This window comes from Microtus ochrogaster, unplaced genomic scaffold, assembly GCF_000317375.1.
Source record: "Microtus ochrogaster isolate Prairie Vole_2 unplaced genomic scaffold, MicOch1.0 UNK10, whole genome shotgun sequence".
NCBI classification, from domain to species: domain Eukaryota; kingdom Metazoa; phylum Chordata; class Mammalia; order Rodentia; family Cricetidae; genus Microtus; species Microtus ochrogaster.
In genome coordinates this window covers 3,430,786-3,446,623 of record NW_004949108.1, presented here as the reverse complement: position 1 = coordinate 3,446,623, position 15,838 = coordinate 3,430,786, and the positions used below count along the sequence as shown (strand labels likewise).

General features: G+C 49.5%; 2 protein-coding genes and 1 long non-coding RNA gene across 3 annotated transcripts; 1 reads left to right on the top strand and 2 right to left on the bottom strand.

Annotated features, from left to right (window-relative positions):
• Positions 1 to 6,528: 6,528 nt before the first annotated feature.
• Positions 6,529 to 10,424, bottom strand: LOC101996274 (ribonucleoside-diphosphate reductase subunit M2; the record flags this gene model as incomplete). Its single annotated transcript, XM_005366509.2, has 5 exons — positions 6,529 to 8,135; positions 8,231 to 8,344; positions 8,438 to 8,542; positions 9,964 to 10,097; positions 10,226 to 10,424. Coding segments are annotated over 5 exons (705 nt in total), but the record flags the coding sequence as incomplete, so codon positions are not given.
• Positions 10,425 to 10,453: 29 nt separating this feature from the next.
• Rrm2 (ribonucleotide reductase regulatory subunit M2) lies at positions 10,454 to 13,003 on the bottom strand. The gene is made up of 5 exons (XM_005366510.2): positions 12,828 to 13,003; positions 12,639 to 12,713; positions 12,059 to 12,322; positions 11,112 to 11,340; positions 10,454 to 10,983 (listed from the first exon to the last, which is right to left on the bottom strand). The coding sequence occupies exons 1-5, from the start codon at positions 12,924 to 12,926 to the stop codon at positions 10,478 to 10,480; spliced, it is 1,173 nt and encodes a 390-aa protein (XP_005366567.1). The 5' UTR covers positions 12,927 to 13,003; the 3' UTR covers positions 10,454 to 10,477.
• Positions 13,004 to 13,208: 205 nt separating this feature from the next.
• Positions 13,209 to 14,289, top strand: LOC101996082. Its single transcript, XR_258815.1, has 2 exons — positions 13,209 to 13,252; positions 13,600 to 14,289. It is a non-coding gene; the product is annotated as an uncharacterized LOC101996082 (long non-coding RNA).
• Positions 14,290 to 15,838: the final 1,549 nt, after the last annotated feature.

Sequence of the window (15,838 nt, the reverse complement as noted above, 5' to 3'; positions counted from 1 at the left end):
CCTGTTCCGGTCCTGTGTTGGCTCCTGGCTCAATGGGCTTTGTCTCGGAGAGATGATTCTATTTTCAATCCACATGACATTTAATGAAGTGGCTCTCAGGCACCAGACGGTGCGCCTGAGTTATGAAACCGTGGTCCTGATCCTCCACAGGCCTCCCAGTGACACTCAGGGCCTCTTGTGAAGAAGCCATACAATGTCACTTGAGAAGAAGAACACATTGTGCATACAGACCGGAGACACCTCTAAGTCCTGGGGGACAACAGCACCTTGACAGAACTTCATGCTAAGACCTCTGTTTTCCCCCAGGGCTGGGAGCCAGAGTGCTGGCTGATTTCATCAGTGTTGGCCTCGGCTCCTGGCTTGTCCCTCTGCAATCCAGTACGATGGATGCTGCAGAGTGAGACTATTGAGGGAGGCAGGAAATCAATGTGGAGGATTGCAAGCATTTAAAATATGACAAACGAAACAGAAAGAACGGAGAGCAGGAAAGAGCACAGGAAAGTGACTTCCACACAAGGTGGGGGGACTTGCTCATGACACACAGCTGGTCTCCATGAACTGGGGCCACACTCAGGTGGCAGAGTGCTTGTCTAGCATGTTGGAAGCCTTGGGTTAAATCCCCAGCACCCCGTGGATTAGGCATGGGGAGACACACTTGTATTTCCAGCACTACCGAGGTGGAGCATTGAGAATTAGATTCAGGTCATGGTCAGCTACGTAGTAAGTTCACTGTCAGCCTGAGCTACATGACTAACTGAGACGCTGTCTCAAAAACAAAACCAACAAGCCGGGTGGTGCTGGTGCTCGCCTTTTCCCCCAGCACTCAGGGGGCAAAAGCAGGCAGATCTCTGAGTTTGAGCATAGCCTGGTGTTCATAGAGAGTTCCAGGACAGCCAGAGGTACACAGAGAAACCCTGTCTTGAAAAACCAACCAGCCAGGGGATGGAGAGATGGCTCAGAGGCTAAGAGCACTGACTGCTCTTCCTAGAGATCCTGAGTTCAATTTCCAGCAACCACATGGTGGCTCACAGCCATCTATAATGAGCTCTGATGCCCTCTTCTGGTGTGCAGGCAAACATGCAGACAGAACACTGTATACGAAAGAAAAAAAGAAAGAAAGAAAGAAAGAAAGAAAGAAAGAAAGAAAGAAAGAAAGAAAGATCTCTTAAAAAGAAAGGAAGACGGAAAGACAGAAGGAAGAAAAAGAAAAGGCAACCAACCAAACCGAAAGAAAGAAGAAAGAACAAAGAAAGAAAGAAAGGAAGGAAGGAAGGAAGGAAGGAAGGAAGGAAGGAAGGAAGGAAGGAAGAGAGGGGAAAAAAGCAACCAACCAAATCGAAATAAAAAATATGTCAGAGACTTCCATGAAATAAAAATCTGATGGACTCGCTCTCTGGGGCCAATGGCACTTGAAACACATTGCACAGCCCTTGTAAGGTTAGTTTTAACTACACATTTGACACAATATGAAATCATCTTGGGAAGAGACTCTTGGTGACAGACTGTCCACATTGGGTTGAACTGTGGGTACCTCTGTGGAAGGCTATCTTAATTATGTTAATTGATAAGGGAAGAGCCAGCCCACTATGGGAGGCGTCATTCCCTAGGCAAGGAGTCCCGCTCTGTCTGTGAATGGAGAGTTGGAGCCCAGTGCGAACAAACAAGCAAATGCATTCCCTTCTCTCTGTTCTTGATTGGATGTGAAGTAGCTAGCTGTTTGGAAGGTCCTGCCTTGACTTCCCCACGATAATGGAAAAGGACCTGAGATTGTAATAAAGTGAAACAAACCCATTTCTCTCTTAAGTTGCTTTTTGTCTAAGTGTTTCATCACAGCCACAGAATCTGAGAGAGCACTGTAGATCCTTCAGATCTGGCTGTGACTCCCTGCCCACTTGGTGCCTGAGACACTGACCATATTCCAGCCTTCCCCTTGAATGGATTTCTACTCACCGACAGAAAGACCATCAGTCTCCCTCCAGCAGCAGGCTGGCGACTCCACTCTGCGCCCAGCCTAGTTTTCAAAAGTCACCATCAGCCGGGCATGGTGGCACATGCCTTTGATCCCACTACACGGGAGGCAGAGGCAGGTGGATCTCTGTGAGTTCCAAGCCAGCCTGCTCTATAGAGTGAGTTCCAGGATAGTCAGGGCTACACAGAGAAACCCTGTCTCAAACAATAAAAAGTTGCCACCACACTTCAGTCTGAGCAATGAATTTGTAAACCTCCCAATCCCACCCACCCCACCCCTAGAGCACGGGAATACTGAGGTCTCTCCCGCAGGACAACCTTCCCCTCCCACACACACCTGCTGACTCTCTCTAGGTAAAGATGACCTCCTGAATTCCACAGAAGCAAAGATATAAACGCTTCTGGAAGCTTTCTGTTCCAAAGGAAGTAGAGGCTTTTCAATGTCTCAACAGCTCAGCTACTAAAAATAAAAATCCCATCTACATGCCAGACAATTTTTGGGGGATCACTGAAGGACCAGAATAGAAAGGTTTCTTGTGTGTTTGGGGCCCAGAAGCTGAGTTAGGAGGCAGTGGCCAGCTGTCTGCAGCTGGAACTATGGCCCAAGGTCCCTGGAATCTGGCAAGGATGCCAAATGATGCTCTGCCAATAGCCCCATAAAGCTCACTCCCCAGCCACATCATATGGACGTCTGCACTGACCCTGATTCTCAAGAAAACTGCAAATGGAGAAAGCTGCACCAGCAAGAGCCCTGAGACCGATCTCTCTTCCGCCCTTGGGAGAGCCCACGGTGAGAGCAGAGGAAGCAGACTACCACAATCCCTCCAACTGAGGACACAGTTCTGCCGGCTCAGAACGGATGGGGAGAGGGAAAGCCAGGGTGTGCAGGGCCTCGGTCTTCGCTTAAGCTTTCCGGCTCCATGACCTGCAGCTCCAGCTTCCAGTCACTCTGAAGGTGAAGGACCGCCACAGCAGACTTGTGAACGGAGGGGTGGCAATGTGGGTGTGCAGTGGACCCCCACTGTTGGAAGGACAGCCAGGATGGGAGAGGACAAGCAGGGAAGAAGTGGGAATGCCGAGTCCTGCCACCCACTCTGGTGCCGACTTCAGTTGGTCCCTCTAGGGTGATCCTCGTGTGGAGTAAGACACAGCAACCTTCTCGGGCCAGTCATCCCTTCCCTGAGCCATTCAAAAAAGCAATGTAGAGTCTTCTTTTGGGTGATAAATTCAGGTCTACACCATCAAAGACTCAGAGGTTACAAAAGGGGTCCTGATTTGGACTGCCTAGATCTGGGAAGGTTCCCGGTGGTCCCTAAATCGGGGCCTGAAGGGTTGAGAGCTTACAAGCAATGGGGGGCCAGATAGGGGAACGATGAGAAACGGGAGGGGGCAGAGTAAAACAGCTCTGGTCAGGGAGACGTCAGCTAGGGTAGGTAAAAGCCCTGGACTCAGCATAATGGAGGACGGGATCGAGTAACTACTGCCTTGACCATGTGTGAGCAGTCAGGTGCTGGTACCATGTAGACAGCGGCCTGATGCCTGGTGAGGGGCGTCGGAAGGCAGGAGCTCCCTCTCCTGGCCGTAGGTAAAATAGCAGCTGTCAGTGAGGCCTGGCTTACTCCTTAGCCTGGGCAGGGCTCCATTCCTTGAACTGGGAAATGGTATGAGAGCTAAGTAAAACTAGGGTGCAGTTTGGGTCATCACACCCAAATAGGGCACCCTTCGTTGGGTCTACTCTGAAAGTGTGGGAAAAAATGGGGACCATGCTAGTAAATTCTGGAGACAGTGATTCTGGCCTGGCCTGCTTCCCTCTGGGCCATCCACTCAGCTTTTGCTCCCGGCTCCACTGCCAGCTGTTCGCCAGTGATCAGGATTCCACCAGTCTCTGGCCTGGCAGGCCATCGAGCCCGACACTCCTGGTAACCACATACTGATAACGAAGAGGTGACAGCTGGGATACCACAGGTGGCAGAAGCATCCCAGAACCAGGGATGGCCTACTGGTCACCTGCAAGCAGCCACAGCAGACTGGGACATGGCTTCAAGCCCTATTGCCTGACCCAGCAATCTCAGGTCTGCTTGAAGACCCGGGCTGGAAGAACGGAAGGCAGGCACGAGAGAAATCCATAATTCAGGTGTGGTGGATTTAATCCCAGCACTCAGGAAGCAGAGGCAGGTAGATTAAAACCAGAAGCCAGCCTGGTCTACCTGAGTTCCAGGCCAGCCTGGGCCACACAATGAGAGAGACAAGTCTCAAAATGAGAGGGGAGGGTATGGAGGTGGAGGCCCAGTGGAGGACAATCAATTCCTGAGGCCCCAATGGGTCAGCATCCCAGAAACTCCTCGGACAATAAAGTTTTGTGCCTCTTTTTTTTTTTTTTCTGGCCAGCAAAATCACCAAGAGAAACAGAAAGGTGTGGAGCCCTAGTTCTTGTAATGTCCCTTTCCCTACCCACCAAGGGGTAACTGGAATCTAGGATCCAGTCAGAAAATCCCCTTAGAAGTTATGCCGCACACAAGCCAGTTTAAATTTTTTTAAATGAAAAATGGTCTAATAGTCAGAGAGAGAGAGAGAGAGAACGGCTTCATTGCATAGAATCCACTTTCTCCCTGCCAGGCAGCCTGTCATCTGTGGCTGTCTCTCACATTCTAAATGGTCTCGTAGAAATAAGATCTAATATCTTTGTCAACCATAACTTCCATCTGAAAACTGACAGACCTAAGAGGTGCAAAGCAGATCTAGGGCTGCCCCCACTACAGAGGGAGACCCAGCCCATCCTGTGATGCCCAGACACCAAGATGTTATCTGTTCTGGGGGTCTAAAGAGGCCAGACAACCCCCTGCAGCCACTGATATTCAAGGCCTGGAACATCTTGCTAAACAAAACCATTTATCAAGGACTCCATACTAGCCGGGCGGTGGTGGCGTACACCTTTAATCCCAGCACTCAGGAGGCAGAGGCAGGTGGATCTCTGTGAGCTCGAGGCCAGCCTGGTCTACAAGAGCTAGTTCCAGGACAGGCTCCAAAGATACAGAGAAACCCTGTTGGGGGGAAGGGGGGCAAACAAAAAAGAACTCCATACAAGTATCAGTGGGATCCCTGGTCCCCAATAATACTGAGATAGTGAATGGTATTAGGAAATCATCTTGTTTCCATTTCACAAAAAGTACTGTTAATGGGCATAGTGGGGCATGATGGTGCCTGGTAGAGGGGAAGAGAAAGGTCTCACAGGCTCTCAGCAGGTAGAAGGCCTCTGCTTGCTCCCATGCAATAAAACGTAGCCTTATATAAGCTTGTCTGGAGCTTGTACAAAACCAAAACACATCTGAGAACAGTGTACAGCTAACACTGGAAGCTCCTTTTCTGAACCTTATGCCAGGGAGCCCATTTCTTCCAGATCCAAACACCTAAGAACTCACAGGGTGAACTGATGAAAGTTGTGGGCTCCCCAGGCGTAGCCAACCAAGCTCAGTCCAGTTAAAGCCCTTCCCCTGTGGCATAAGATCTGTCCTATGACAGCACTGGGCAGTGGCATTGTGGGACAGTAGGAGAAAAAGACCCACGTCTGTCCACTGCAAAGCTGCTGTGACAACAAAGCCTCTTGAGCAGCCTGGTCCTTCCCAGTGGATCTGCCCACAACCTGGTTGTCCAGTCAGCTGACATCCTCTTGGCCAGACCTCAGACCAAACACTTTTCTCATCCTTCGAAGTCTCATACTAGGTACATACAGTCCAGATGTGAGTTCACAGAGGCAGGAGCCACACCACCTCCACAGATGTGGCCTCTTTACCCTTCTGCAGTATGGCTTTCTTAACACCAAATTCAGTCAGCAAGTTCTCCAGGGAAGGACTTCTGGGTCATGGCCTCACAGCCCAGAAGGGTCCAAGTTAGCTGCTCAGTGAACCCACAACACAACAGTGCCATGGCCCCCAGGATGTCTCAGTTCAGAGGCTGCAGAGATGTGAGGAGACAAGGAAGATTCTGTGACAGAGACTAGCCTGAACCCAGATTCCCTCCTGGAAGCCCTGTAGCTGGGTGCTTTGAGATAAGAAAGCAGCCTAGCCAAGGTTGGCAGAATAAGAACTTTTTACTGCCATTTTACTGCTCCTGTTCCAAGTCAGGTATAGGGGCACACACCCCTAAGCCCAGCATTCAAGATGCTGAAGATAGCCTGGGCTGTAGACATGGTACCACAAACTCACACACTGAGGCCCAGGGTCTATCTCCTACATGTCCTAGGTAAGAAAAGAGGAAAATCTTGCCAAGAGCAAATAAAACAAACAAGCCCCTTAGCTTCAATGAGAAACTTTCTAAAATCAAAATGTAAATTTTACCCAAAGAACTGATATTAAGAACAGTTTCAGTTAGGGGGCTGGAAAGATGGCTCAGGGTTTAAAGAGCACTGACTACTCTTCCAGGTCCGGAGTTCAGTTAGTTATCAGCAGCCACATAGTGGCTCACAACCACTTAGAATGAGATCTGGTGCCCTCTTCTGGCCTACAGGCAGAACACTGTTTACATAATACAGGAAGTTTCAGTTCAATCATTTAACAATACTTGTGTGCCACGCAAGACTTCAGTTTATTAATTTTTGGTAACAATAATTTAAAAGGTACAAAGGGTCTCATATTACAGAAATATGGAAATATACAATAAAGAAAAATCGGGGGTCAAACTGCTGAAACACAATAGCATCAGCTAGCAAGAAGGCCAATGTGAATTACTCCAGCAACCAATATGCTTGCTTTCATTGTTTTGGGTTTTAAGACAGCTTCACATATGTACCCCTAACTAGCCTCAAACTCACTGGGTGAATTCTGGATCTTGTTCCCTAAACACGAAAACAGATCAATACACAGAACAGACTAATTCGCACTGGCTGTTAGGTGCATCAACTGTCCACATTTCAGCCTGCAATCGGAACTGAACACACATTAACAGCCCACACAGTACGGTTTCAGGTGTTTAGTAGGAATTCACCAGGTAAAGCCGGGCACTGTGGCACAAACCCTAATCCCAGTGATTGGGAGACAGAGGTAAGTTTAAGAGGCTGACCTAGTCTGCACAGCAAGTTCTAGGCCTAGTCAGGGTTAATAAGTGGATCAAATTTCAATAGTACCTGTTCACACACTCAAAAATCTGCATCTTTTAGGACAGCTGACTTCAGCCCTGGCTTTACCACTGACAAAAACCAAGACTGCTGCATGGCTACCACTGGAACTCCTATCTACAAAGCCTTTTCAAGACTCTGCACTAACTAGAAATGGGGCAAAGAATAACTTGAAAAAAAAAAAAATACTGCTTTTCACAAAAATGACGACTGGGCCTGGGCCAGCCAGCAAGTGTTCCAAATCATGCTGAAATCTCTATTGACTCAAAGTTGGAGGTTGTGTGAAGCAGAAATGCTCTGATGTATGGGGTCTCAAACACACACCCTGTACACGATTAGCACCAGCAGGCTAATGCCTAAATTGCACAGGACTGACTTCAACGATGATGAAGCATCTCAATTCACTGAAGAATTAAGCTTGGCAACGCTCTTCTTACAAAACACTACTTAGTGCTTGGTGTAGAAACCAAATAAAGCAGGCTTTCCCCCTTGACAGTACTATGTTTGTGTGCAAAGTGCTAGTTTTATTTACAAACTTAAGTAAACGCTAGAGTCCACGGGAAGCAGTGAATGAGGCTCACATCTTTTAAACAGTCTTATGGCAACAAATGCTGAATCCTGCTTGCTGGAGGGTCGCCTCTCATAGAGCCTGGGTCTGTTGGTGCTTGGGGCCAAAGGCTATCACACACTACTCCCAGAAGCCAAGGGCAGAATCTCCCCTAAGAATCCGAGTACCTTTAACATCCTTCCTCTAGTGACACAACTAGCAAAAAGGGACCAACTGAGGTAGCTACCCAGTTCTTAGATACCGGTTAACAAATTCATGGTGTAGCCAATTGATTGCTTTTGCTGATTTTTTTATGACAAGGGGAGAACAATAATCAGCAAAGAGCAGGCAGTTTACTCAGAAGTCAGCATCCAAGGTGAAAGAATTCTCTGCTGAATTTGACATCACCCCCATCCTCTGATACTCGCCCACTCGCTTCTCAAAGAAGTTTGTCTTCCCTTCTAGTGAAATATTTTCCATGAAGTCAAACGGATTTTCTACTTTGAAAATCTAAAAAAGTCACAGCAAGATGTGTTAAAAACAAACTTAAAAAAAAAAAAAAAAAGAGGGGGTGGGGGGGTGGCAGGCCACAAATAACACTTTACCTTGCTGAACCCCAGCTCCAGCATAAGCCTGTCCGCCACGAATTCGATGTACTGCTTCATCAGGGCACAGTTCATCCCGATGAGCTTCACGGGCAGGGCCTCCGTGAGAAACTCCTAGAGGCCAAGCAAAGCTTCTGAGCACCCCGGAGTCCAAGGACTGCCCGCCCTTTCGGCAAGGGTAAGAGCAACCCACACACAATCACCCACCTGCTCTATCCTCACTGCGTTGATGATGATTTCTTGTACTCTTTGCTCTGACGGCTTGTGTACCAGGTGCCTGAACATCAGGCAGGCAAAGTCACAGTGTAAACCCTAGAATGGAAAGTTCAAGGTTGCTGTGAGGCCAAACATTCTTAACTGCCCACATGTGTGGATTAGAAATGCTTTATCCATCTTTGTGATCTCATGCAACTTGTCTGGCCACAGAGCACTTGGCTTGTCCAAAGGAAGGCATTTAGCCTGGCATGGTAGTAAACATGCATGATCACCCGTGAGTTTGAGGCTAGTTTGGCCTACATTTTTCCAGGCCAGCCAGGTTACACACTGCCAAAACATACAACAAAAAGCAAGGAAAAATAAAACAGGTGGCCTAGGCATGGTGGCGCACACCTTTAATCCCAACAGTTAGGGGAGGCAGAGGAAGGCAGATCTCTTGTGAGTTCTTTTTTTTTTTTTTTTCGTGATTTTCGAGACAGGGTTTCTCTGTAGCTTTTGGTTCCTGTCCTGGAACTAGCTGGAACTAGACCAGGCTGGCCTCGAACTCAGAGATCCGCCTGCCTCTGCCTCCCGAGTGCTGGGATTAAAGGCGTGCGCCACCACCGCCCGGCCTCTTGTGAGTTCTGAGGCCAGCCTGACATACAGAGTTCTAGGAGAGCCAGGGCTGTAATAGAGAAACCCTGTCTTAAAAGTCAGAAACCAAAAGAAAGCAGGTGTTTAACTGCTAATTATGATACCAAGGAATAGGTTAGTTATCCCAACTCTAGGCCCTCAAAGGTGCCTGCCACCTACTCAACCCTTCTAATACCCAAAGAGGCTATCTTTGTTCAAGAATCTCCACAGCCTCACGCTCCAGTTCTTAACAAGGAGGAGGAGCTTTCAGATACTCAGGATACTCAAATGAAGTAGACCAGTGACTCTTAGCACATGGCACCCCAGTAGGTCTCAGGGCTCATCTCCCTACACAGGAAGATAATCACCTGCCCTGCCCACTGCATTTTGGGGTTTCTGCCCCTTGCATTTCAGATTGGACAAACTATTAATTACAGACACCTTCTGTCTTTCCTCTGTCTACTCCAAGGACCTATAGGAGCCCAAGCAAACTCTGATCTCATTGCCAATTCATTTGGAAGCACAAAGGCACAAAGCCTTACTTATGACACCCTAAAAATCCCATTCAGAGCTTTCAACTTACGCACTCAAGCCTATGAGATAATAGGAATACATGTACTAAGAATACGAGTAGTTCCAACACATCACTTGAGGTATTTTATTCCTTGCTGGGTATACGTATGACTGAACTCACCCATTAATGTGCATACGGAGCCAGGAATGTGGCTCAGTGGCAGAGTACTTGCCTAACCAGCATAAGACCCTGAGTTGGATCCCCAAGACTTAGTAGACGGCTCAGCAGTCGCAAGGAGCCTGGTTCAGTTCCCAGCACTTACACGGTGGTTCGCAACCACCTGTGACTCCAGGGGGGCATCCCACGGATCAGGCAGGTATTCCAGACTCACCTCATCTCTGCTAATAAGCTCGTTGGAAAACGTAAGGCCAGGCATCAGTCCCCGTTTCTTGAGCCAGAATATTGACGCAAAAGAGCCAGAGAAGAAGATCCCTTCCACAGCAGCAAAGGCCACAACTCGTTCTCCTAGCAAGAGTCAATACCGAAATGTTCCTGGTGAGGGCTTGGTACTCTCAGCATGGGCCGACAATCCAGTGACATCACTTGGACAATCGAATCACATACAGGCTTAAGGAGGAAAGAAAAGTCCTTACCATAGGTAGCTTCTTTGTCCCCAATCCAACGAAGGGCCCAGTCGGCCTTCTTTTTCACACAAGGCATTGTCTCAATAGCATTGAAGAGATATTCCCTCTCTTTGGAATCTTTAATGTAAGTATCGATGAGGAGACTGTACATTTCAGAATGTATGTTTTCCATGGCAATTTGGAAGCCATAGAAACAGCGGGCCTCTGTAATTTTTTTATGACAAGGGGAGAACAATAATCAGCAAAGAGCAGGCAGTTTACTCAGAAGTCAGCATCCAAGGTGAAAGAATTCTCTGCTGAATTTGACATCACCCCCATCCTCTGATACTTGCCCACGCGCTTCTCAAAGAAGTTTGTCTTCCCTTCTAGTGAAATATTTTCCATGGAGTCAAACGGATTTTCTACTTTGAAAATCTTGCTGAATCCTAGCTCCAGCATAAGCCTGTCCGCCACGAATTCGATGTAGTGCTTCATCAGGGTGCAGCTTATCCCGATGAGCTTCACAGGCAGGGCCTCCGTGAGAAACTCCTGCTCTATCCTCAAGGCGTTGATAATGATTTCTTGTACTCTTTGCTCCGGCGGCTTGTGTACCAGGTGCCTGAACATCAGGCAGGCAAAGTCACAGTGTAAACCCTCATCTCTGCTAATAAGCTCGTTGGAAAACGTAAGGCCAGGCATCAGTCCCCGTTTCTTGAGCCAGAATATTGACGCAAAAGAGCCAGAGAAGAAGATCCCTTCCACAGCAGCAAAGGCCACAACTCGTTCTCCTAGCAAGAGTCAATACCGAAATGTTCCTGGTGAGGGCTTGGTACTCTCAGCATGGGCCGACAATCCAGTGACATCACTTGGACAATCGAATCACATACAGGCTTAAGGAGGAAAGAAAAGTCCTTACCATAGGTAGCTTCTTTGTCCCCAATCCAACGAAGGGCCCAGTCGGCCTTCTTTTTCACACAAGGCATTGTCTCAATAGCATTGAAGAGATATTCCCTCTCTTTGGAATCTTTAATGTAAGTATCGATGAGGAGACTGTACATTTCAGAATGTATGTTTTCCATGGCAATTTGGAAGCCATAGAAACAGCGGGCCTCTGTAACCTGAACTTCTTGGCTAAAGCGCTCCACCTAGTGGTAATAAAATAAACCAGCGTTAAACCTGAAAAACTACTGGTTGCATCACCTGCTCTCACCTTTGAGCATACCAGGCAGGATTAATCCCAGCCCTGAGGCACCCTCCTCAAGCAAGAATCTTTGAGGCCATCTTGGTCTGCTTACTGAGTTCTAGGCCAGCCAGGATTACAGTGAGAATTTGTTTCAAAAAATATAAGTAAAACAAAAACTAGAAACAAATTTGCTCCTATATATTGTAGTACAGATCTTCACGATGCTGCAATAAAGCATAGTATTTTATGTCACATGCTCGATTTACCACCGGGAAATAAAGAACTCTTATTTTGCTGGTCTAACAAAACTGTTAATTTTGTTTTTTTGAGACAGGGTTTCTCTGTGTAACAGTCCTGGCTGTCCCGGAACTCACTCACTTTGTAGACCTGTGTGGCCTTGAACTCACATAAATCTGCCTGTTTCTGGGCGTGAGCCAGCACTGCCCAGCTAAAACTTTTTTCATGGATAAGTACAGGCATGTCCCAAGGACGCCAGTGAGCCGTCAGACGCCCTGGAATCACTAGATGTGAAGCCACCCAGTATGGGTGCTCAGAACAGAACTTGCGTCTTTTGCACAGGCAGGAAGTGTTAACCACCGAGTGGAGCCATCTCTCCAGCCCCCATTCACACACCAGTCCTCTATAGCTAAGCGAATTACAGCTACGTCATGCAGACTCACCAGGTTTTCATTGACTATGCCATCACTAGCCGCAAAGAAAGCCAGGACGTGAGATATAAAATGTCTCTCGTCGGGTTTCAGCGCTTCCCAGTGTTGAATATCCTTGGAGAGGTCGACCTCCTCAGCCGTCCAGAAGGAAGCCTCGGCTTTCTTGTACATCTGCCAGATATCATGGTATTCGATGGGAAAGACCACGAAGCGGCGGGGATTTTCTCTCAGTAAGGGCTCATCCTCAACGCTGGGCTTAGTAGATTCTTTACTTTCCTGTTGGGTGAGAGAAACAACCACCCCAAAAATGTTAATCGAACCAGACGAATGTTCTAGTGTCTCTCATCAGATCAGGTATTTTCACTGGCTGGGAGTTCCGTGTGGCTCGCTGTCATATTGCATGCTATGGTGACCCTCCTAATGAGGAGACCCAAGTAGGGCATCCTAAGGAGACATTTTGGCGGGAACGTGGAGAGGCTGAGGCAGACAGCTGGGACAATGCAACTTTGGCGCCAACGGCGGCGGACGTCCCGCCCCCTGCCGGCAGCTCCATGGACCACCCACCTACCTGAGCCTCCCTCGGGTCACTCACCGGTTCGGCCGGGTCCAGCAAGATTCTCCTAGCAGCCTTGCTCGCCAGGATGCGGGTCCCGCTGAGACTCGGGGGCTGCAGGGACACAGGCGTGCGTGAGCGATGGTGGGAGCCCTCCACCCTCCCGGGTCCGGAAACCCACACCCTCCCTGCCAGCTGCGTCCCCCTCCTCAAGTCCGCCGCGCTCACCGTGTTCTCCTTCTCGGACAGGTGGAGTCGCTTCAGCGGCGACACCTTCAGCTGCTGCTGGTCGGTGATGGTGGCGAGCGGGACGCGGGCGGAGAGCATGGCGAGGGAGGACAGCGGCCGAGGCGACGCAGACGGTGGCGGAGAGGCTAGAACCCGGAGCACAGGCGCCCGCCAGCCTCAGCACTTTTTAAAAGGCCCCGCGGAGGGGGCGGGCCCGCGCTTCCCATTGGCTCATTGGCTGGAGCGTGCATCGGGCGCGGGAGTTGCGCCGTCCGCTCTTCCGCACAAAGACCTCTCCACCGAGTCTGCGCCGACCCCGGGGGCGCGCGGGCGCTCGGGGGCCCGGAACCGTTTGGGGTGGCGGGAGGTTCGGCTCTGGGCGAGCACCCGGATTGGGGGGAGGGGCGCGGGGAGTTGTCGCCGAGGTTGGTGCCATGGCTTAGCGAGACGCTGCCGGCCTCTGGGCTGCGTCGCCTGCACTGTCTTTACGTCCCTGCTTTGGGGGTGCGGAGAATCCAGCTAGGACCGAGTAGCCTGGGGAGGGGGGACTGCCGAGCCCCGCAACTTTCGGGGTCCCCAGTCAGGAGACTGGTAACCGCACCCACCCCGCGGGATTAGCAGAGGGGAGGTCTTTAAACGAGGGTTTGCGTAAAGGCGATCTGTTGTAACCCTTCAGGCTCACTAAAGGGGTACGGAGACGGCCTTGGATATAGTGTCAGCCCCTTGTCCCCCTTTTCCCGCTTGTTTTAAAAGTCGCTTTTTTTTTTTCCAGGAAGTTCAGAGGATGATTACGCGCCACACATTGGTTTTACGACTCCCTGGCCGTCCAGTTGTCGGAAGACGAATTTTAAAATTCCTGCGGTGAGGGTGGAGGCGGGAACTCCCGCTTTCTCTGGCTTTGTAGGTGGCTTAACTGCTTCGCCCTGGGGAGGGGCACCGAGATGCCAGAGATAAGTGCCCGACAGGAACGCTGAGATCGATCCCGGGGAAGAAACGTGGAACCTGGGAATGCTCCCCTCTGCTTGCGTTACTAGAGTGCCCTGAGTTCTCTCAGTGTAGAGGAGAAAAAAAAAAAAAAATCACTGAACGCAAAGTGGCAACTCGAACTTCAGGCAGGCAGCCCTGTTATTGCCTCACCCAGCTGCTCTTTGTAGACATAAACTGAATTGTCGGCTTCACTAGTACACACGCCAGTATCCATCCCCAAAACAACTGGTCTCCCCCAAACCCCTTTAAATAAAGCCATCTTAGTATTCTAGACTGGCCTCAAACTCCACGCATAGTTGAGGATGACCTTGACCCGATCTTCCCGACTCCCTCCAGCTCCCGCGGGGGAATTACAGGCAGGTGTCCACTACCGTGCAGTTTCCAGGGCGCTGGGGACAAAACCCAGGCCTCCTTCCCTGCTAAGCCAACTGGGCCATATCAATAAAGATTTTTTGTTAATGGTTTGGTGCCATTATCACCTCTAGGAAAATTATTAGAATATAGATATTTATTGCCAAGTTCACCTTTTACTTTTCAGTAATCAGTATCCGAGGGCCGCCTTTGGTTGCTCTAACTCCTGGTGTTCTCAATACAAATGAGGTCCTGACTAATAAAATAACATTGAGGGGAAGAGGGAGGGGGAAGGTCGGGGCCATTCTCTCCTCCCGCCACCTCAAAGCGCCTCTTCCTCCCGCCAAGCGGGCAGAGCTAAGGGGGCCGCGCCGCCTCCGCCCCCGGCGCCCCGACCTGTCAGGAGTTGCGCGCTTTTGCATTTGGCGCCAGTTTTGATCTCTGCTCTGTGATTGGTCGACTTCGCTTCAATCGGTCTCAAGCCCCGCCCACCCCTCTGCCCGCGCTCGGCAGTCACTCCCTGGAGCTGGGGCACTTCAGCGTTCCGGCGACCAGAGGTGGGGAAACTGAGTCCCCGGGGAGATCGAGTACTTCCTGCAAATCCACTCAGCAGTCTGCATCAGAGTGACATGAATATAGGCCCAGCACCCACTGCCCCTGTACATCCGGATCAGGTCACGGGTATTTTCAATATGAAAAGGGAAAATAAGCAATTTCAGGACTTTTATAGGTAAGGAAATAAAGGCCAGACAGACCTGGAAACGTCCATGGCACCTTGAGTCGCACCTCTAGACCCTCTCTGACTCCCTTTGTTCTTGTTTGGAAATTTATTTGGGGTGACATGGTGGAACCCGCTAGTGTGAAGGTCAGAGGTCAACCTGTGGAAATTGGAGCTCTCCTATTCTGCCGGGTCCTAGGGATGGATCTCATGAAGGTGGTCTTGGCCGCTGAGCCATCTTGGCAGACACACACACACACACACACACACACACACACACACCTTTTTATTAGGAATGTTCCCAACCTACAGAAAAAAGTGTTTAATCCCAGCCCTTGGAGGTCATTTAGAGGCCAGCCTGGTCTACAGAGGGAGTTTCAAGCCAGCTTAGGCTACATAGTGAGACCTGATCTCTAATAAATCAATAAATAAGAAAGAATTTAGGGAGCCAGAGAGTTGGCTCAGTGGTTAAGAGTACTTAACCGCTCTCAAAGGTTCTCTCAAAGGACATGGGTTTGGTTCCTGTCACCCACATGGTGGCTCACAACCAACCGAAACTCTAGCTCCAGAGGACCCAACATGTTTTCTAACCTCCTAGGGCACCAAAGGGACTAACAGAGTGGCTTCAGTTCAAGGCTGAGCACTCAGATGTGCTGGCAGGAGTTCTTGTGTCCTCTGTACATCTGTGGTTCTGGAAGCACATACCACGACAGTGTGAGCCCTTCCTCCATAGCCTCCTGCCCTTATGTACCGGTTAGGGCTCACACAGGCAACTCCAGTTTGATCCGGGCACCTTACATTTCTTTCACAACTGAATACTAGGTCATACTGCAAATTGTTATTTTCTTGGGTATAACTCTAGCATTGTGATATGAAGAGAATAGCTTTAGTATCAGCCTGTTGAAATGCTAATTAGTAAGAGGGTAAAATCTACAATTCATTTTTGGTTTTTGGG